The 22563-nt window shown below is 37.2% G+C and overlaps 1 protein-coding gene across 1 annotated transcript in view; it reads right to left on the reverse strand.

Moving 5' to 3' along the window:
* LOC132086327 (transcription factor TFIIIB component B'' homolog) overlaps nt 1-22563 on the reverse strand; it is a 52693-nt gene that overhangs the window by 7874 nt on the left and 22256 nt on the right. Inside the window, exons 19-37 of the mRNA XM_059491900.1 lie at nt 21766-21947; nt 20886-21099; nt 20184-20371; nt 19467-19641; nt 17971-18086; nt 17067-17286; nt 16337-16524; nt 13102-13291; nt 11885-12102; nt 10555-10948; nt 8386-8499; nt 8083-8119; nt 7571-7654; nt 6728-6959; nt 5557-5714; nt 4754-4895; nt 3999-4185; nt 2671-2731; nt 929-1118 (exon numbers count right to left, since the gene is read on the reverse strand). Of these exons, the coding sequence (XP_059347883.1) occupies nt 929-1118; nt 2671-2731; nt 3999-4185; nt 4754-4895; nt 5557-5714; nt 6728-6959; nt 7571-7654; nt 8083-8119; nt 8386-8499; nt 10555-10948; nt 11885-12102; nt 13102-13291; nt 16337-16524; nt 17067-17286; nt 17971-18086; nt 19467-19641; nt 20184-20371; nt 20886-21099; nt 21766-21947 (3290 nt within the window). The remainder of the gene's footprint in view (nt 1-928; nt 1119-2670; nt 2732-3998; nt 4186-4753; nt 4896-5556; nt 5715-6727; nt 6960-7570; nt 7655-8082; nt 8120-8385; nt 8500-10554; nt 10949-11884; nt 12103-13101; nt 13292-16336; nt 16525-17066; nt 17287-17970; nt 18087-19466; nt 19642-20183; nt 20372-20885; nt 21100-21765; nt 21948-22563) is intronic.

Genomic DNA, 22563 nt, shown 5'->3' on the forward strand with positions numbered 1-22563 from the left:
GTTTCTGTATGGAAAAATACAGTATTATTTATCTGCACAGTTGAACCCCCACATGCTGTATGGTCTCAAAAACATACAGACATATATAAGACATACAGAGAAGCAGCAGAGACTAGAAAATATGATAAAGCTGTAATTGCATCACATTCTAGTTATGATCTGAGGACTTTCCTTAGTACAGCATTAGGGTTTGTGGGTTTTTTACTACTTTGCAACAGTTCCATTTTTCATAATGTCTTTTTCCTTTGGTTTTTTTTTTTTCCCTCCCAAATGGACTAAGAGATTTAGCTCAACAGTAATGCTGAACTAAAAATTTTGTTACACTGCATTCAGAGGTACTCTTAGTAAAAGAAATTCAATTCCTTTTGGATTGTAGTAGACAAACCAGCTATTATTCTTTGGAGTAATTAATTGTGTTTTCACCTTGTCTGCCTTTTAAATAGTAAATTCAAGACAATAAGAATTTACATCTACTGTTTATCATGTTTTCCAGAAAATCATCTACATGAATAATCTGGTTGAGCAATTAATAAACAGATACTCTACGAAACTGCTGAAGTAATGTAAAATGCAAACATGCTTAGATTTTTTCATTTCAATTGCTTTGCATTTTAAGTATCCATATTGCAAAGTAAAGCTCAAGATGGGCAAATGACTTCTACTAAAAAGGAAGAATTACTCTAAAGGGTAGATCGGAATTAAGATGACACCAAAATCTCAGCTAACTAAAACACTAAATTTAAAACACCTATAGAATCTTCCTCAAATTGAATTAGAGCCCTTTTTACTTTCTTAATTCTCTAGCCATCTGTCAAAATTACTTCCTCTTGCATTTCTTCTTTTGAAAATTCTAATCTGTACTAGACAGTCAGAGAACAATCAAGGTACACAAAAACTGTTTCACTTTGATTAAAAAGAAAGCATTTACCTCTCCACTTCAGTCACAGTTGTTTCACTTGCATTTACAGGGCTGATAAGTATTGGGGCTGGTAGTACTGGTTCTGAAGTTTGTTCCACCATAGCAGATGCATCAAACTCTTTTGAGCCAGCTGGGATTTCCACCAATGTTAAAATGAATGTCTGTTCTTCCTCTGGACATCTATGATCATCATTCACTACTATAATTTTTTCAAAGAAATAAGTAACAAAAAAACTATTAATCAAATATGAAAATATGCTGTTCTCTTCATATCATCCCTACACAGAGTACTGAAATTTTAGGCATTCCATGGAAATCCATGGAAAAAGACACTGGACATATTCTTGAGACAATAAGCTTCCTGACTTCCCTGATAAGATACACATCATCATCTCCTGGTGCTTATTCACTGCAGAGGAATCCTGATTACCATTTAGAATGAGGAATATTAAAAATGCCTGGTAATGATGAAAATTTTAAAAGGGTGTTCTAGCATTAAAGAGCAATCTGCAGTTTAATTAAACGTATGTCATGGTGGTCAAGTGCCCCTCTGTCTTTAATTGCAACTCTCAGGTATTAAGAATTACTTCTTTAAATGGCAGATGTCTACTATTTATACTAAGGTAAGCACAGGATTTTTCCCCTCACTGCAGATTGGCAGAACAGGATCTGAGAAGCATAGTCTTGAATTTAAGAGGAAAAACAGATAATTTAATCAACAAATAGATACTAAGAGAGAGTTGCCAGCTGCCATCCATTAGAATTTAAGGAACAAACATTTGTAAAGTTTTCAAAAGATGGAAAACAACAATGGTACTCCATTATTTAAGATAGCTCTCAATGAGGTGAAGCTGTTATTCCAACCTCAGCTTGCTTGGATTCTTCATCTAATTAAACACAGTTTAAGATGCTTCACCCCAAGATTCTGGCAATAATACGGCACAGCAACAAATGTCTAAGAAGTAGTATTAGCCTTATCTTTTGCAGAAGCTCATGAGTTACAGCTTTGGACTGTAGTTTCCACTAAAAGTAAGTATTCTAGGCCTCCGTCACTGTGACTATCCCCTATGTTAGACAAGTAGTGGTTCCAAACCAAGCATTTCAATTTGTTCTAGGGAACAGCAGACATCACCTTCATAACTTTCATCATACTTGATCAGTTAAGCATTAATCTGTTGACTCAGTACAGCTAAAGAAGGAAGTTTGATTGTTTTACATGTCCCCTCTTCTTCTTTCCTCTGCTCCACACTTGCACAGTACAGCCCTCCTACTCACAGAACTCTGACAACAGCATTCACTTGGTAAGTTCATGAGCAACTACAGCCCACTAAGCCAGTGGAAAACTACAGAGTTTCTCACCCTCTGTCATGTTCGGTTTTTGTTGGGTGAGTCAGAGGTGCAAAAAGGACTCTAAAAACTATATACTATACCTACCACAGGGTAAGCAGCAGGAGCTCTCAACAGGGCAAAGACAGCAAGTTTCCCTTCCACTGATACTTAAACTTAATGAAGGGCTATTCAAATAGTTCTTAAGTCTAGTTTCTATTAATGAAATGTAAAGACAAGAGGCTAGGGAGCGGAATATCATTATGCTGTGGATCATTATTTGTGTTAATAGAATAGATTGATTATAAGTCAATGAAAAATGAAAATTTTTTAAAATGAAAATTTCAGGGTTGTATTCATCTTTTAGTAAGCACAAGATAAAGAAATGCGGGCTTTTGCTAACTTTGAATATTAGCACATTATACCTGAAGTTTCTTCTCTGCTGCTTATGCAATGTCGTTGAGCATCCTGAGTACAAGCTTCATTCTAGAAACAACACAGTTGAAATTAATAAATCTGGAAAATTACTCTAGGAAACAGGAAGAAACAAAGCATGTCAAATGCTGAAGATCCAAAAACTCCAATCACATCATCATTATTTCATTTATTAGTTTTCACTTCTAGCTGTTCTAGGCTGAAGAGTATTAGTCTAACAAGGACAAGAGACACTGGGGAAATATAAAATTTATATGCAGCTTGTTGTCTATATTAATAGTTTGTCAAAATAAATTTATACTTCCTACAGCACAATTCTGTCAGAGATGACTCACACAATAAATTGTTCAGTGGCACTAAGAAAGCAGATTCCTACAACCCTTAACAAACCACTGAGTGCCAAATAAAAACATTAACCTCTACAGCTCATCTATCCCTTCCCTTCTACAGCTTGTCCCTTTACTAAAACCAGGAATTAATTGAACCAGCTCTACCACAAGCTGCCTTTTCTCATACTCTCTCTGCCAGGCCTGTAAGAGCAACATCATTTTTGCACATTGTCCTTATATGAAATCAGCCTTGACACAGCAACCTGCTGCACTCAGGAAACAAGCTACTATGCATCAGCTGTTCCAATGTAACTACATGCTCACTGATCTCACACAACACTAAAAACCCTGGGGAACTGTGAATGAACCTGTCTCTCATGACAAAAATAAGGTAACTCTCATTTATACTAGAACCTGGACCCACAAGCCACTGCAAAGAAATGGATGTGCAAGACATATTGTTTACCTGTGACAACATAAATGATGGTAATATAAATGATATAGATATATGTAAAAATATGCAAAATTTGTGTATGTCATATAGTCATGCATGTAAAGCTCTTAATTGTTTAATCGGTTTTTTTTAATAAATGAGAGAGAACATAACGAAGAATGCAGTTTGCTTTGCTCCATCCAAGCAGTAACACTTTAACTTCATTTTAATGCAAATAAACATAACAGTAAGAGGTCAGTCACGCTGAATGGATACAAGAATCTTAGGTAACTTCTTCCATCAGGACTTCTTAAAAATTCCTCCCAGTTTTGCTAATGTGTATTACTTATTACTGAAACGTTCTAAAGAGAGTTTGCAAAGATTAAGTTTGTCTGAAAGATTGCTTGGATATGCCCCTGCGTAAAAGCAAGTTTCATTTACCACTGAAGTATCAAGTGTTTACAACTGGTGAGTATATTTGCACTGAAAACCTCTTTCTTTACAGAATTTCAAAATCTTGGCACTTCTGGACTGTAATTAAGTTCTTGTTCTTTACCTGAGTAAAGTTGACTGTACAGATATGGTGCTCAAGAGGACAAGGACTCTGCTCAGACAGTTCATCCACAGAACTTTGATTTGGACAATCTTCTTGTCCAAGGTGTGATTTTTCAGGTTTTGGTGATGCAGTTAGATGTCCTAAATCTCCTGAATTTCCACATGCATCTCTTATCTGCTCTTCTGTTCTGCAAGGTATATATCTCGTTAATTTGAAACCAGATAAAGATACCCTATGCAAATGCTAAATTCTGTGTTACAATGTATTTAATATGAATAATATGTAATTACAGGGAAACAAAGCGCCTGTTTAAAGACTACATCATTGTACTAAACAGAATGCATAATCTTTGAACAAATCTACATAAAGAATTTCACAGAAAGGCCTCTGTAACTTCACTAATGGAACCACTCCTACTTGAAAGCACAACCAAGCAGGAAGCCTTATAAGCTCATTAACGTTTCTAAATTAATCAACTCATTAACATTTCCTTGCAGTTTCATGAAAGACAGTTAAGCAGCAAGGTAATTTCTAAGTTCTAAAATAGCAAACAAAAGTTAATGTTCTATCTCCAAAAGCTGTAGCAGAACACGTAAGGGAGAAAAACCTGAAGTCTCAACTGTACACTATCTGTGTAAACACAGTGTCTGTGAGCACACTTTTTCCATTACAGTCACATACTACACCTGAACTTCAGCTGCATATTTTAAGACACAGTAGGAATAAAGTCAGCATTAAATGATGAGTCTTCTTACCTCTCAATTTTGTCTACTTGCTTGTTAAGTTCCATACCTCCAGATGCAAAGTCATGAAGAACTGAAGAATCACCTGCAGCTTGTCTGACTGGCTCTGGTTCCACCTTCTGCATTTCTGCATTACCCCTCAAGGTTGTAGGATCTAAGTTTTACAAGAACAAAAACTAAAATATTGTCTTCGCAGTCTGCAGGTATATATATCTGTATTCCTTTTTATATATAATCTTGTATGAATTAAAGTTTTGTAGTATGTTTATACAGACACATATACATGAATATGTGCATGAATAATTGTGTCTTACATAAATAAGGTATATATACACACATAACTCATCTTGCCTTTCCTATTTTGCCATTGGCATGAAGACAAGAGTTTGAAGATTATCTTTTTTGCAACTGCTTTAAGAATAGAAAGCCAGTTCCTTCTATCTCTTCTTTCACTTTAAATGGAAGGAAAAGACAGTGATAACAGAAAAAAGTACAGTGGATTTGACTGTATTTCTGTATTTGTATAGTTACAGATTCTGCCAATCTGTAATTGGCAGTCCAGTAATTTAAGTGCCTTACAAGTAATTTAATACCTACAGAAAAAACCTGCCATTCAAATTTCATTTAATTTCATACTGAAAGGTATTCTCATGTATAAAACAATATCACAAATGGGTACCCTATCTTACAATGGCGATGTTTCACCTGTAAATGTGAATGGAAAGTGAAAACTTTCAGATTTGTTTTATTTCATCAACAGATGTGAATCTATTGAATAACCATTTTCAGAGCCCTAGGATAAGAAACAGGCTTACCAGATTGAATTTGCTCTAGTTGTTCCACAAGTATATTTGCATTAAATATCTCCTGCATTATGTTTTCACTGGACCTCAATATTGCAGAGGTTGGCTCAGGCTCCAGGTGTCCACCTCCTGTCTGTCTCATACTACTCACCACAGGCAAAGAGCTACCACTACAAGTAAAAGGAAAGATGTCATCAACAGAGTCCCTGATTTTTGACAGTTAGTGAAGAGAAGATATAAGAGATATGGGGTAGATCAAACAATGAAGACCTGAAATGCAGGCTACAACTGGCAGAGAAGACAGAAAACCACCCGGCAAGATTAAAAAAAAAAAAAAAATCTTCTGCGGATTGAAACAGACTAGTATGCTGCAAACTAGTATGTTTCTAATGTAAAGGAATTTAAAAAAAAAAAGAGAAAAATGTATATGTTTAAATAACAGGAGAAGATCAGAAATCTAATACATATGACACGGTAGTAAGTTCTGGTAATACAAAGAAAATAATAAATAAAAGTAATACAAAGAAAAATAATATAATTAAACTGGATGCAAAATAAATTATCTTGGATTAACATTTTTCAAACAGCATAATCTCATACTTTGTTCAAGCAGTCAACAAGTTAAATAGTTTCTCAAATAAATCATGACAATCAGCAGATGTTTCTCCGGGAAAGTGTCCCACTAAGCTGTCTAGTAATTCACAAATGCAAAATTATTAATGATCATTCATTCAAATCATAATGATGGAAGATCAACTGGTTTCTTGCCATCCCTTTGATCTAAATCTTTGATTTACACCCCTGCAGCAGCAGTGACAATTAAGCAATTTGCCTTGGTCTGATTAGCTGTAGAGAACTTTGCAAGAAAGAGTTTGATAATTAGGAGTGATCCAGTACATAATTAGTTTGCATATTTTTTTCTCCTCCTCTTCCCCGAGAAAACCTAATTTCATGAGAGAAAAAACAGTTGTAGATACCCAAAATTACACACAAACACTTCATAAAAGTAGTAAGAAAGAGATGAGAGGAGTTTCTGCATATTACATACTACATTACATTAACTGAGAAACCTTTACTTAACCAAGACTGCTTGCAAATTGATAAAAATGCCAGAAAGAACCTAGCAAAAGTAAGCAGTGCCAGAGGATCTCTCTCACTAAAGAAAATGAAATAGTAATTCAACCTGTTATCAGTAGCATCCATCTCTGAATATTCTTCTATCCCTGTTCTTGTGCCAGTGATTTGATGCTCTACATTGATGTTGTTTCCATCCTCAGAAGGCAGCAATTCCTTGACTGAAGTGTCTGAAGAAAGCGAATACTGACTAGAAGTTCTATATTCTTTGGAGTAGGCATGATTTACAAGACTATGAGCCATGTCCAAGTCATCTTGAGCAGGTAACATATGTGTCTGTTCTGGTTATAACAATAAACAGAATGGAAAATTTCATTTAAAACACTCAGGTTTGGCATGTATAAAAAGCTATATAACTTCAAGCCTTGTTCAACAAGTTTCTATTCTCCAAAGACACGGATTGAAATCCCAGATAAACACAGTCCTAAGAGAATACTTTTTGTAGTAAGAACACAAAAAGTAACATTCAGCAAATGAAAGCAGATTAATAAATGGTAGACAAAATCTGTAACAAACCCAGGTAATTTCAGGCTGTAGCTAGTTAGGATAAAAAGGCTATGCTTAACATTAAAGGTCTGAAAAGATCACTGAAAGTTACAGTCATTTAAGCTTGATCCCTTTCTTTCATCCAGTTTATGTGCCCAGATCAATTTAAACATGTGTATCCTAAAGGCAACAAAAACAACTCTCTAGCAGTGATACCACTGGCAGTATTCAGCCAACCTGCATTGGCTGGACTCATTATGTGTTACAATGCATAGGACTAAAAGCATGAAAGGCTCTTGACCTCCTGCTATGCGGCAGCACGTGGAAGAGCTTTGCAACCACTGCTCCATCCCTCCTTAGGTGGAAAGCATGCGAGCAAGGCTTTGTCCCATAAATCAGATCATACCTTCAGTGCTTGTTTTTAACTGGAAATTTGGATCACCCATGGCAAGTAAAGTCATGGCAGCTTCAGTGCTTCCATCATTAATTCCTGTGAAGTTGTTCACACACATTGAAAGTCACAACCACATTAACTAGAAACACATTAACATATTCAAAAAGTATTTGACACTACCACCAATACAGTGAAGTACGTATTTTTTAAATTGACCTTATTTATGAATCAAAATGCTTGTAGGCAAGCAGCCATTCTCATCCAGCAAATCTAAATTACTATTAGAACACTGAGCAGCAACACAACTGCCTTTAAGGGTGTACTGGATACACGTGGCAAGGTGTTGCCAGCAGGGGCCTGCCCAGGCTGGACACAGCCAGTTCCAGCTGACCCACTGCAGGACACAGCTGAGCCTCTCAGTCAAGATCATGGCACCTTTGGAAACAAATTTTAAGAAAGGGGGAAATGTGTATATCACTAGCAAGTTAACAGGAAATACATAAGCAAGATTGTTTCATATCTACCTTTGTCCACATCTGGATTTTCATGTATCATTGTTTCCTTAAACACAAAGAAAAACAATATCAAAGTTCTATATAAAATTACCTCATTTTTATTTAATGCTTACATGTAAATTCTGTGCCCACAAGTTACCCTGGTTTTAAGGCTAACAATATTTACTAACACAGTTTTCCCACAGGTGTGCCTCACATCTGTGTGTTACAGGTACCAACTGAAAAAGCTATACAGCTACATTCAGACATGGCAACAAGAAACTGCTGAAATAGCTTTGTACGACCAATGAAACAAACAAAAGACATTCTTACAGTTGTTGAGGTGCTTTCTTCTTCCCTCTGTACTACTGGTTGGATAGAAGCACAAGTAAGACTTTCAGCATCAGTAGCCACCTGCACATCTGGGATATTCACAGATATTTCCAGCTGTAAAAGTAATTTTACAAGTATTTGAGTTCATCAGATGCAAAAGAAAATCTGACAAATGCAAATTTTTATAAACCTCACATATTTAACAGATGTTCAACATCTAAAGAAATCCTTTGCAAAAATCATACCTTGTCATTTGAGAAGGAAGCAGCGGTATGAATAGAAGGCAGAACAGGTACTGCTGCCTCTAGCTAAGTGGAAGCATCAGACAACCTAAGGCCTTGTTTCTAGTCACTCACTTCTCCACTGAACTAGCTATGCAGCAGAGATCTTTTATAGCGACTCTTTACCTCAAATGGGTTTTCTTATTTTTTAGTCCTTTTCTGCTTTTTAAATCTTCAGGATGGAAAATCAGTGCAGACTTATTTCCAAAGCAAGATAGGGAATCAATATGCAGACACATAGAAACAGACCCACTCACCATTTCACCTATTTTTTTTTTCTTCCTCAGCAATGTATTTTCACTGAGAACTTCAGACATTTGACATTTTCAGAAATGAGGACTTGAAATTTGACAGAAAGTTTATGATACTTCCAGGAAAGCTCTTACAGAAAACACTGCTCAATCTGAATTGCTCTCAAAGGCTTGCACATTACAGACTTTCAACTGACCTATTTAAATTTTACAACAACTGGGTCCTTGGGTATCTAACCACATTCCTCACTATTACTCATGTCTCCTAAGCATTAAACTAGGCAACTTGGTTGTAATCCCCAAGCATTAGATATACTCTACATCTCTGAAATTAAAGATTCAGCAAAAGTTTCCATACAGCAACTTGGCCACCAATTATCATTCTAGAAATCCCTTTGTGTTTTGACTGAGCTTTAAATTATTCTGCTGTTTCATCTGGAGAAAGAAACAGTGTGATTCATTCAGGAGATAATAAAAAGCAGGATTTCAATGGGCAAAGAGAAGAAGAGGACCAGCAGTAGTGGTATGAAAAAAAGCACTAGAAAGCAAAAAGCACCGAAGTGAATGGAAAGTAGCAATGACAGGAAAAATAACAGAAAAATGTCTTCTACTGGATGGTGTAAGACCTAAGCATGATAAAATGGTATGAAATAAAGGATGAAGATTGTACTGGCCATGACTGGGATGAAGTTAATATTTTTCATACCAACCCACATAATGTTGTCTTCTGGATTTTTAACTACAACATGGTTGGTAACACACCAGTGTTTCTGCTATTCCAGCACAACGTCAATGCTTTTTTTCTCTTTTATCCAGCAAGGAGGCCAGGGGTAAGCAAGAGGTCAGGTGGAGAACACACAGCTAGTACAGCTGACCCAAGCTGATCAAAAGGAAATTCTGTATCATAGCATGACACGCTCAACAATAAAGGCCCAGGGAAAGGAGGGAGAAGATGAAGCCATTTGTGGTTAGGGCATTTGTCTTCCAAAGTTACTCTTACATAAACTGAGGCCCTGATTCCCAGGAAGTAATCTGACAGTGGAAAGCAGCAAACAAATTCCTTATTTTGTTTTTCATTTACACGCAGCTTTTCCTTCATGTATGTAACTGTCGTTATATCAACAGAGAAATCTTCTTGCCCTCCTAATTTCTCCTTGTCACACAGGAAAGGGGAGTAAACAAGCAGATGTGTGTGTCTGGTTGCTAGTCAGGCCAGCCTACCTGAACAGTTAAAAGTTTCTTGGCAAGGGGGACATGACATACAGAAACATTTTCCTCATACTCTCATTTCCTAACATTCAAATATGAAATTGAAGTGTTCCATTTGATCCATTTTGGGCCTCAAAACACATGGACAAGCATCGAGTCTGGGACTATATTCAAACCCAATAAACAAACTGGTGAGTTCCCTGCAAACCTATATATAGTTTGTAAACATAATTACATAACTGGATTTTAGGATGAGGCTGTATTAAGTTCAAAACCAAGTGTATGTGCCGAGTAACATCCCTGCCACTCTCAACACCATTCTTAACTTGAACTTGGATAAAACCCAAATACCCAGAAATACAATTAGAATAAAATCTTTTTAAACAATCAGAACAAAATTGCAGATATAGAATCCAGCTACACAATACCTCCTCCACAGTTTCCTGTATCTGCATAGGAATTGGTTTTGGAGATCGAAGCCCTATAGGAACAAACACTGGAGCCTTGTTCACTTCCTCTGATGCAAAGCATTCATCTTCATCATCAAGTTCAAAATCATCTGCCTCCTCATCCTCCTCCTCGTCTTGAGAAGCCCGGAGGGTAACAAAGGTTATCTTTGAACTTCTGGGTTCCTTCCCAGATTTTCTTCTCTGTGTAGTTTTCAAACTTTTGTCTCTGGTAACACTCAGTTTAGCATCTTGCCTTTGAATCCCCTTCTCGCTGCAATCAGCCTCACATTCAGAGGCAGAAGAAGTAGCCGTTTTTGCCTCCAACACATGTTCTGGCAGTGCCATCTGTTTTGATGATCTCCTGAACTGCCTTCTAAAGTACAGAACAAAAACAATGAAATCCAAGACTTTCCAAAGGGAGGGATACAAAAAATCAAAATAGACTTTATTTTAAAAAATAAGTTCTCATTATGACCAACAATGCAAATTATTTACTTCTTAACTTCTTAGTGACACATAAGCATTTAATCAGAAATTTAACTTCTTCCTGTGTACATAAGGCACTTATTGCAAATATGTATTAAGCAGTTTCAAAATGCTAGAAATATTCACAATTAAACTTGCAAGAAACACAATTCTTTGATTAGAAAAGTATGAAATTATTTTAATTTTGAGGGATGTGGAAGTCACATACTTTTTAAGTCATAGGAACAGTTCCAGTTGTCTTTTGCTAAAGCTAGACTAGAAGCCCCCAACTATGATACTTTAATTGATCAGACTATTGTTTACAAACTGAAACTGTTAGGTGATAACTACTTATCTGCTTTGGTTTCTCAGACAGCATTCTCTTCAATAATCAGTTACCTACAGTTTCCTCCTTTAAAATCATGAGCACAATCACTCTGAGTACCAAAAGCAATGACAAACTTTGCCCCCAAAACATTCTCCTTGGTAAACTGGTGAAGAGTGGAAGCAAATGGTAGCAGAGGACACTACTGGCACAAAGTTTCTCTTTAGGTTAATCCCACAATCCTGTGCCTCCAAAAATAGGTACTCTCGTGTCCTCCCCTATAAAATCAGGAATTTCTGTTGAAACCATGGGATAGATTGGTGAAAGTACTGGCTGTGTTCATTTTATGAGAATACAGGCAGAGTAAGAGACAAAGGAGCATTTGCACACATCTGCTAAGTTCAGATGGAAGACACAAAAACTGACATGCTGCATGCACTCACATTACACATGGCAGAACTATGGCCAATAATTGTCAATCAACTGAGTTTGGTTTACAAAGCAAAACAGCTGTTTTACCTTGTGAGACTGCCTGGACACTTTTCTTGTGAGGTAGAAAGCTGAGAATCATTATCTTGCTCTACGTGTTTCTCACTCTCTGATGATATCCCTGGAGACTGGAGTGTAATGTCAAGCCTGATTCTCTCACGAGATGTTTCTTCAACATTCTCTGCAAAACTGTGTTTCCTTGTAGCCTCTGAGAAGGATCCAGCTTGCACTGTACTACTGGAGTTTTCCTGAACAGAGGAGATTATTATTACCATATTAAGTGCCAAACATTTGTAACTGGTTTTGGTGACTTAAAGAACTTAGTTTGAGGATCTCGACAATGTGCCCAGCTGTCATCTCTGATAACTTAGGATATTTTTCCTTGATGTCTTTAATTTTGGGTTCTATAGCAGAGGTGTCATTAACTGATATTATCTATGATACTTGAATTCGCAGTGCAGCTGGTAGTTAACAGACCAACACCATACTCAATTTATGAAGAGCAACAACCCTTTAGAAGCTGGAAAGATAAATAACTTTCTAAAATTACCTATTAATTTAAAGAACAATTTGCAGGAACTATTTTTTTCTGCCTTGGTAACAAGGTAGGAAGAAAAAACTAACATACTTTATAAAAAAGCATTTCAATATTATTCAACATATACACAGACAAACATCAGCAACCACAGTTCTATCAGCTATGGATACTTGGCTAAAAGAATATGCTGACTATAAGTTTTAGTCATACATATGAAAAATAAGGAACACTAGATAAACTTGATCCAGTTATCCAGCATTAGAGATGGAACTAGTCTGGGCTAAGTTAGGCCTGCTGAGCAAATTTAAGAAGGTCTGAACTTTGTTCACACTCGTTTTAATTTCTAAGTATACTAACACAGATTTTAGGCAGTATCTGAAGTTAGGTAACTGCCTTAATTTCCATTGTTCAATGAATAACAAACAGTAAATTATTTCTCAACAGTGTTAGCCCGTATTTATGATAATGCAAATTTCTGATCATATAAACCATCAAACTTAAGACAACAGTGTATATTAGGTATTTCCATAGGTTTTAAATTCTAATTCCATTTATTCAGTATAGTTTCCAATGGTGAATTTTTAAAAAATCAAATAATCACATTAACATTTTCCAGCCACATACTGGATTTCTGTGCCACCTATCTTTCTAAGAATTTGGGCAAAAGGATTGAGGTGTAACTGGCTCAAAATACATGATAAGCACTTACCCCTGATACACCTGTTTTTAATAACACCAAAAACTCTTCATTTCTCTCAGTACTGTCCTCTTCTCTGTTTTCGCACTCTCCAGGATAATCTCTTTTCCTAGTAAGTCTCATTAGGTCTGGCGTCAGGTTCCAATGGGGTTCCCTTCCTCTCTGTTCACTTTCTTCTCCAGAACTTAATTTATCACTGGACCTACAAAAATATGTTTTAACTTTTACTTCTGAAGAACTATAAAGTACACTCTGTAAGTGTGGCTTACTATCAGATATTTAGTACTTCTAGCTAGAAATGAACTTATGTTCTGAATTTTTATTTGCTTAGTTGGCTAAATGTAAAAAAAAAACAAAAAAAAAAAAAAAAACAAAAAAAAAAAAAAAACAAACATAAAAGAAGAAAAAAAGCACTGCATAAGGGAGATAATTCATCTGCAGCAGTGGACCTTCCTGATTAGTTTTGGGAAAGATTTTAGGAAACAAAAGAACATAAGGTCAGATAGACTGGAAAGTGTCAGACCAACACAGGTCTCCAAAATTAAGCAGCCATAGGAACACTATATTCACTAATTCCAGTGCTCAAGGTTCTACTGCTTTCAAAAAGGATAGAATTCTTCATCTGTTCAAACAAGTTCAGATTGGTAAGAGAGAAATCTTGGCCTTCTAAACTCATGGCTTGAGAAGAAGGGACTTAGAGTTATCCAGAAGAATACAATTTAGTCAGCCTCATCTGAGTCCCTGGGAAGGCGATAGAACAACTGAATCTGGAAACTACATCCAGACACATGAAAAACAACCTAACTTGGAGTAGTTAGCATGGATTAGTAATGGGGAAGTTATACTTAATCAACTTGATAACATCTTTCAATGAAATGACTGGCTCAATAAATAAAGGGAGAGAAGTAAGTAGTATCTGCCTGGACTCCAGCAAGGCTTGTTAACACTGTTGAACACTGTCTCTTGTAACATGCTGATAACTGAACTCATGAAGTATGGACTGAAAGTACATTAAAAACTGATTGAGTTGTCAAGTTCTGAGGTTTGTGATCAGTGACGCAAAGTCCAGTTGGAGACCAACAACCAACACCAGTGCCCCATGGGTTAATACTGTATCGACTCCTGTCCAGTATCTCCACAAAATAATCTGAATGATGGAGCAGAGTGTAACCTCAGCAAGTTTACAGATTAAGCAAATCTAGAAGGAATTGCTTCCCAAGGACAGACACGCCCAAAGGTTATATTGGCCTCCAGAGGGACCTGGAGAGGCTGGAGAAGTGGGCTACGGGAACCTCAGGAAGTTCAGCACGGGGAGATGCAAAGTCCTGCACCAGGGCAAGAGCAACCCAAGGCACCACTGCATGCTGCAAGCCACCCGGGTGGAAAGCAGCTTTGCAGAAAAGAGCCCGGCTGTCCTGATGGTCTCTGAGTTAAACGTGAAGCAGGAAAGTGCTGTGGCTGCACAAGCAGGTAATGGTGACCTGGGCTGCAGCAGGAGAAGTGTTACCAGCAGGCCAAGGGAGATGATCCTTGCCCCTTGTCCAGCACTGATGAAGCCACACCTGGAGGACTGACCAGTTCTGGGCTCCCTGGTGGGAGAGACCTGGATGCACTGGAGACAGCCCCTCAAAGGGTCACACCGATGGTAAAGGGCTGGAAGCATCTCTCCTATGACAAAAAGCTGAAGGAGCAGGAACTGTTCAACCTGGAGAGAAGGCTCACGGAGAGCCTTCTCTGAAGGATCTGAAGAGATCCCTCTTCCAACAGTTCCACAAAGACTCAAGGGGAGGCCGCAAACAGGACAGAGCCGGGCTCTTTCTAGGGGTGCCCAGTGATGGGACAAGAGACAATGGGCAAACGCTGCAAGACAGGAGGTTCTTCTGAGCACCAGGAAATCCTGTTTCACTGTTAGGGTTACCAAGCACTGGCACAGGCTGCCCAGAGAGACTGTGGAGTCTCTATCCTTGGCAAGATTTTTGAGACATTTGAGAAGCTGTCCAGACAGTATTGGGCAACCAGCTCCAGGTGCCTTGACCAGAAGACTTCTAGCAGACCCTTCCACCCTCAACCATTCTGTGAATCTGTGAAAGTCCCCCATCATAGAAGATGATAACATTGTCAAGTAAGGCCCTTGTCTTGCTAGCCAAAAGACTCTGGGACATGATTTCAACATAATTTTTGGAAGAGATTTTAGAGTTTTAGGGACAGATACAAACCAGAAATTAATTCCAGAAAATTGCAAAATTTTAAAATAGATTTGGGACTGCTCTGTGTAAGTTAAGATTGAGCAAAAGGTAGCTTATAACACAGAGAAACAAAGTGAGCTTGCTGTCTTCTTGTCAGTTCTCAATTACAAGGGAGTGCAAAGGGCATTGCTCAGTCTTTGGTCCACATTCATGGTGCACTGTACCCCAAGAATTTATTAGTGAGAAATTCAGACAACTAAACCCTGGTTACTTGCTTCTACTCTCACCCATGAAGTACCTTCTAAAAAGAAAAACAGCCTTGGAAAAAAAACCCTAATCCTCTTAAAAACTGTTCTACTACTTAAGAACGCCACCTAGTGACTTGCACAGCACATAGCAGATAACAACTAGTAAGCTCCAGAAGCAAGTGCTGTATAACAACAACTGGAAAAATGCACAAAATTTTTAAAGTACTGTCGCATCTTAACCACAGCTGACAAGTGTCATGCAGTCAGTCAGTCCCCAAACCCCAGGGAGGAGGAGAATTGGAAAGAAAAGGTAAGCCTTGTGGGTTAATATGAACAGTTTAATAATCACAACAAAGTAAAATATAAAATAATGAAAAGGAGAGACAGACACACAGACAGAGGGGAATAAAACACAAGGAAACAAGTGATGCACAACTGCTCGCTGCTTGCTGACTGACACCCAGCCTGTCCCCAATAAGTGTTCAGCATCTCCTAGCCAGGTCCCTCCAGTTTATGGAGTGAGCATGACGTTCCATGGTATGGAGAATATCCTTTTGGCCAGATCACACCAGCTGTTCTGGCTGTGCTCCCTCTCAGCTGCTTACACACCTGCTCCCTGGCAGACCATGAGACACTGAAAAGTCCTCAACTCAGGGTAAGCACTGCTCAACAAAAACTAAAATGTCAGAGTGCTATCGATGTTATTCTCATATTGAATCCAAATTGCAGCACTGTACCAGCTAATAAGAAGAAAATAAACTCTACCCCAGTGGAAAATGAAAGATTTTTTACTTTGAAAAGAGGTAACTTTACCTTTCTGTGGTATCCTGAATGCCTCCTGTAGCATCTGTAGATAGACACTCTTCTTGCACTCTTTTGCTGTTATAATTTGGTGATTTTTTAGAAGAATAAAGCGTTTCTGATGTCATGCTTCTTGAATTTATGTCTAGATTGTCATTCTCAGCCAAATTTCCCACAAGCAACAATATGTCCATGTCATCCTTTGATTTGAGAAAAAAAAAAGCCCAACAATATTAGCAAAGTATATAAAAATATTTTATTTATTATTATAACAAAATATATCACCTGTAAAATAAAGTGTTGCAAATTATGATCAAGTTGCTAACCTGAGATGAAACTTCATTTAAAAACTGCCAAGTAGTTTATGCTACCATCACTGCTCCTTGTTCCTCTAGGAAGGCATTTAGCTAATAAAAGACAGATACTAAAACCAATATAGTCCTTCATAAAAAGCAACCAAGGAGCTCAGGAGAAACCCAGCAACAGAATACAACATGCAGGTAACTACTTGTGTATCATGAATATGACTGAAATGTCAAAATCCAAGTGAAGTCTTTGTATATCTTATCAATGTGTCACTAGCAGGATTTTGGAAAACCCTGTAATAGCATGCAAATACTGAGCAGGAATTCTTACTAGGCTGAAATTAATTAATGTATTTACAAACAGCTTATTTAGATGCCTTAAAAAAAGCTAGAGTGGAACCAAGAATCAGTAAGTGTAGTCAGAAATAGAATCTCACTTTTGAGGAGAGAAGGTTTTCAGATTCTTCTGTCACAGGTAGATTCTCTCCATGATTCATTTCTTCTTCATCTGGGGCAGTAAGTTTTTGTACTACTGGAGATACTTTTTTGCTGTATGTTCTTTCTAGGTTTGGTCTAGCTCTTGGAGACTCAATCCTTACAAGTTGTCCTGGTTTCAGAGCACTTAGCCTGCCTTCTTGGGAGGTAAGTTTTTCAGTACTGATGAATTTAAAGCAAAACAAACAAATTAAATGAAAATACACATTTTACTTTGGCTGAGAGAGAAAAAAAACACTTCTGCACTTACATTTTGAATTAACACTTACACAAGAGACTACCAGACTGCTTTGTTTAAGATGAATAAAATTATATTTTCAAATACATTGCTCATTTATGGTTAACTTTGGAGCAGAAATAACAAAATGATTTTGTCAAGGCATTTTTAACATAAAAAACAAGCTGTGTTGCTAACCATACCAACATGAAAGCATCAGCAGTCTAACACACATTTAAGATCTTATTTCAACAACAGTGGCAGTAAAATAGAAGAACATATGGATGGACAAATGAGAGTCAAGTCTCTGATATCTTGCAAAATTTGAATGTTACATATCTTACAACAAACCTTACACACATGATTGCTACTTAAGTAAATACAGACCAAGTAATAAAACATCTTGGTCAGGAACACCTATGAGCTTGTACAGAAGTATGTACCAGATAAATAATAACGAAGAGTGCAGGCAAAAAAAATGTGCTCTGAAAACACTGGAAAAAGCTGTTTGTAGGCACTGGAAATGAAATACTGTAAAAAGACAAAAGAAGAATTGACACTTGCAAAGGTATCTCATTATACACAGATAAAAGCTTTTCAAATGCTATTTTGCTAAACTCAAACCTCACCTGCTTTGTTCAGACAATAAGGTTTCAGAAATAGAGAGCACCTGAGGCACCTCTTGCTGTTCCTGTTCCTCTTTGCTCAATACATCTGCTTGACACAATACAGCTTCATTTTCACCCTTCAATTTACAGTAAAGGAAGCATGAAGAAAAATAGAAGTATGTAAGCTTCTAAAACAGACATATGCTCAATATACAAAAATAGAAACGATGCTATTTTCCCAACTGAAATAAAGGTAAAAATCATGTTATCATAATTCAAGTTATATGCAAAAAGGAACAGAAGTCTTAATACTCCTGGGATACCTAGAGTTAAGTTCTTAAACACTATGTGCACCCAAGCATTATGGGAAACACCCGTCTACAATCAATTCCCTAATACATGAAGCACGGTCGAAACAAGATACTTCAGCAAATGGAAAACCTTTGAAAACTGGACACAGCAGAGGGCAGCACAGACACACCCAAGCCACAATAACATAGCCTCAAGATCCAGAAGGCCTAATAAGCTTCATGTCTGTATTTACCACACTGGTTCCACGAAGAAGCCCCTCAAACACATCCTTCAACACTTCAGGCCTGACAGCTTGACTAGTAAAGAGGGGCATCAGACCTGCTCTGGTTCTACAGATTTGCCCAGTACAGAGCAGATGCATGTGCGTGGTTCACAGGCCTCAGGCCCAAAGCAGCCAAAGCTGAACCACAAGGAACTATCCCAGCTAGGAGCAAGCTGACTGTGGCACTGATGGAAGATGAGAGATTCCTGCAGGACACAAGTACTTCTGATAGACTCAATAACAAAACCAGCTATAATCACTCCAAAACGGTCACTCTTGCAAAATTTAGCTGTATTCCAAATCTAAGGCAAGTCTACACAGATATTCCTACATTTGTGACATGATTCATGTGCAATCCAACAAACAGTTACACAGACACATCACACTGTAAATGGCTTTCGAGAATTTCCACATCTTCTACAAGTGCCTGGTAAGTGTTTGTGGGGATACACAGTGTCATTTACTTGTATGAAATAGAGGAGTATCAGGTATTGTAGTGATGAAGCCAGTTAAAGATTATCAAATTAATAAAACCCCTTTTTCATAAAAATAGCTATCCTCTACCTTCACTTGAGACATTATACTAGATTGCTCAACACAGACTTGATTCATCTAAACAGAAAAGATGAAATGAGAAAAGAAATGTAATTCTTATGCATTTTTATTCTAGAGTTTGTATAAATGTGCATTTGTTTTCCCCATCCTGCAATTCAATCAAAAGCAGATCATTTGTAAAAAGAATAATTAATACTTCAAGTTGTAGACCTCACTGATTTCATACCTACAATACCTCAGCTTACCATGTTTTGGGAATTTTTTTAAATTTAATATATTGTCTCAGTGTCAGGCAATGCAACTTCAATGTTTCCATTGCACTTTATAAAAGTGAACATGCACTTCAAACCAACTTTGAAGGCAAAGCCTTACTCTTATTAAGGCTTACCATGATAGTATTGTCAAACTCATCTTTTTGCTCTGCATCCGGCTTTTTCTTGCTCTCACTTTCTGATATTTGTAACTCCTTCTTTCCAATAGTTCTTACCAAGTTTGGCTTATACGTCTTGTTCTGTGCCAGCTGAATAGGTGGGAGAGGTGCACATTGATGTTCTTCTTGAGTGCTGTTTGTATCATCAATGCAAAGTTAAGACAGAAAAAATAATCCAAAACTTAGTACAAACACAAACACAGATCCATTAGTACTACACACAAAAACCACTGAGTATTGAGAAGAAATCTTGTGAACTAAAAGGTCAGCTGAGTTTAAATTACAAACAACAACTTATTCCAGTGAAAAGTTTGAAGCACCAGTCTTCTACATATTTCCAACAAAAGAATTAACTAATTTACTGACTACTTGTTGCTATAAAACCAAGGCAGTTTTTACATGTTTTCTTTGATAAGCAAACTAGTATTTCCCTGCATGAAATTAATCCAGTCTTTCAGATGATGAAACAGTTATAAAGTGAATGCTCATTCATGTCATGCTTAGCACAGAAGCTACTGAAATTGCAGTATCACTGGTGTTAAACTATGAGAATGGAAATTTTGTGCAGTATTTTCATTAGAATATGTTTGCCAGATGGCAAACCATTGGTGCAGTAATTTCCTTGTAAAATTCTTTCATTGTTACAGTCAAGGATAAAAGCAGATAAGCCCTTACCCTGCAATAGTAGTAGAAATGTCATCTTGGCAAATTTCAGATAGGCAGATCTCCAGTCCACAATCCTCTGATCTTGAAAATGTTTTTGGGGACTTACAACTTGGCCTCTCAGAAACCTCCTGAGAGCAAACTGACATCTGCTTTCCCAAGGATTCTAGTGCATTTAAGGCTTCACATTTTCCTGCTTTCTGAAAAATGTAAACACAAGAACCAGAAAAAGCTGTAATAATAAACCAAAAGGAGAGTTTATGATGTCTATGAAGTTTGGTATACACCACACTCTGAAAAAATCAGAGAGTTTTTTTGTGCTCTCCTACAAACTCCTCTGTAACTGCTCACTGATGATTTCCCAGTCTTTCCAGGACAAATACACAATTTTTTATTTAAGACAACAAAGCCTGAAATCTGTGCCATCTTCTATTAATACTTTTTTTTTTCTTCCCTGTCATCTCTATAATGCCACTTTGGGTCAGAAAGACATCTGGACATGTAACAAGAGATTCATCATATCATCAAATGTGAGTCATCTTCTTCTCCTCACATATGACCAAGTGAAAAGTACACAAGTTTTAAGGTGGAAAATTCAAGCTTTTGAAAAAATTGTTTCAAAAAGTTAACTTTGTATTTTTTAAAATCATCAGTACTTCATTTCACAAAATCAACAGCTCACATATAACTAAAGAAAAAAACCAAAAGCCTTACATCTGTGTCAGGAGGGATGCTACATTCACTATCACACTGTGTCAAACTTTCTTCCTTGTTGGTATCTTTCTGTGATGCACTTTTACTATTTACATCCAGAACTTCCTTTCTACTAGTTGCTCTTAAATTTGGCTTTGGTCTCTGGAATCGCATCCTCAGTAGCCTAGCAGATGATACAACAGTTTTCTCCTCTTCCTTCTGAGGATGAGATTCCCTGCAAAAACAAGCAAAAGAACAATCAAAGACATGGGACAATATGGCATCCTTGTATAGAGCTCTCAGAGCAGTAACAACATTAGTGACATGAAAAAGAGCCAATAAAAACACAGTGATTGTCAATAAATGCCTCTGTATCTTATAAACAGATAAGGAAAGAAGTTTACCGCCCCTTCCACTTGAGACCTGGAAGGCAAACTGAGACATTTTACTACGATACATACATTTTAAAAATACCTTCCTCTAATCATGTTTAAAAATACCCAGAAGACTTACAGAATACCTGTGGTTGACTATTTTTTCAGGAGGCACTTTAATACGAAACCAGAGCCTGTACTCAAGGATCTATAAAAGCACACTAGAATGCACTGTGGAGACCAACATGGAGAAGACAATCACAAGGAGTGAACATTAGAAAACTGTACATTTTTGAAAATTAGGCGAATAGTCCAAAGATCAAATTAACATCAAAGAGCATATCTATTTAATGTTTTCAAGCTCTTGGGGTTTTGTTAGTTAAAGTCTAGTATTGTCTTGATATATATGTCTTTATATATACACAACTTGTTTGTAATGCCAAAGTTGAATGTAATATGGTATAATACCGAGAGATACTGATAGCTTCGAACCATTTCTTCTCTCAAATGAAGTGAAATAACCTTACCCTGTACTAGAATCTGAAACCGGTTTGGAGACATCTGACAATCGCTTTTCATTTTCATTGCTTTCTGCTTCTGAGGACTTTCCTTGGAAACACTGTCTTGTATTTGAGTTCATCTCAGAATCTGCAGAAACATCTTCTAACGTCACACTGGATAGCTGAGTGCCTTCATGAACTGTTAAATCCTAAAACGAATAAAAGTTCCACTTGGTTAAGATGAAATATTTACTCAATTTCTCTTCTAGGAGAGCAGGAAGAAAATGATAAAGTTTAAATATTTTCTACAGAAACACTAAAATTTTTCTTGTTTCTTGTCATCCAACCAATATCAGTGTCTACTATAAAAGTAAAAAGTTCTTTTTCTTTATATTTTCTCTTTTAAGTGGTTCATCTTCCGAGGAGTTTTTTCTTTTCATTTCTCTTTCCAGATGTGGTATCACAATACAACCAAGTCAGATACATTCCATTTCCATGTATGCTGGTTTTGACTAGGGCAGAGTTAGATTTCTTCACAGTGTTAAGTGTCATGCTGTGGTTTGGGTTTATGCTGCACATAGGGTTGATAACACAGAGATGTTTTAATTATTGCTGAGCAGGGCTTACACAGAGCCAAGGCCTTTCCTGCTTTGCATATTGCCAAGCTGGAGAGGAAGCTGAGGGGGCATGGAAGGATGGGAGGGGACACAGTCAGAACAGGTAACCCAAACTGACCAAAGAGATATTCCACGTCCTTCTGAGTCATGGACAGGCAGTTCAGCATACAAAGTGGGGGAAGTGGATTTTGTCTTCCCAAGTAACTAT

Source organism: Ammospiza nelsoni, chromosome Z, assembly GCF_027579445.1.
Source record: "Ammospiza nelsoni isolate bAmmNel1 chromosome Z, bAmmNel1.pri, whole genome shotgun sequence".
Lineage (NCBI taxonomy): Eukaryota > Metazoa > Chordata > Aves > Passeriformes > Passerellidae > Ammospiza > Ammospiza nelsoni.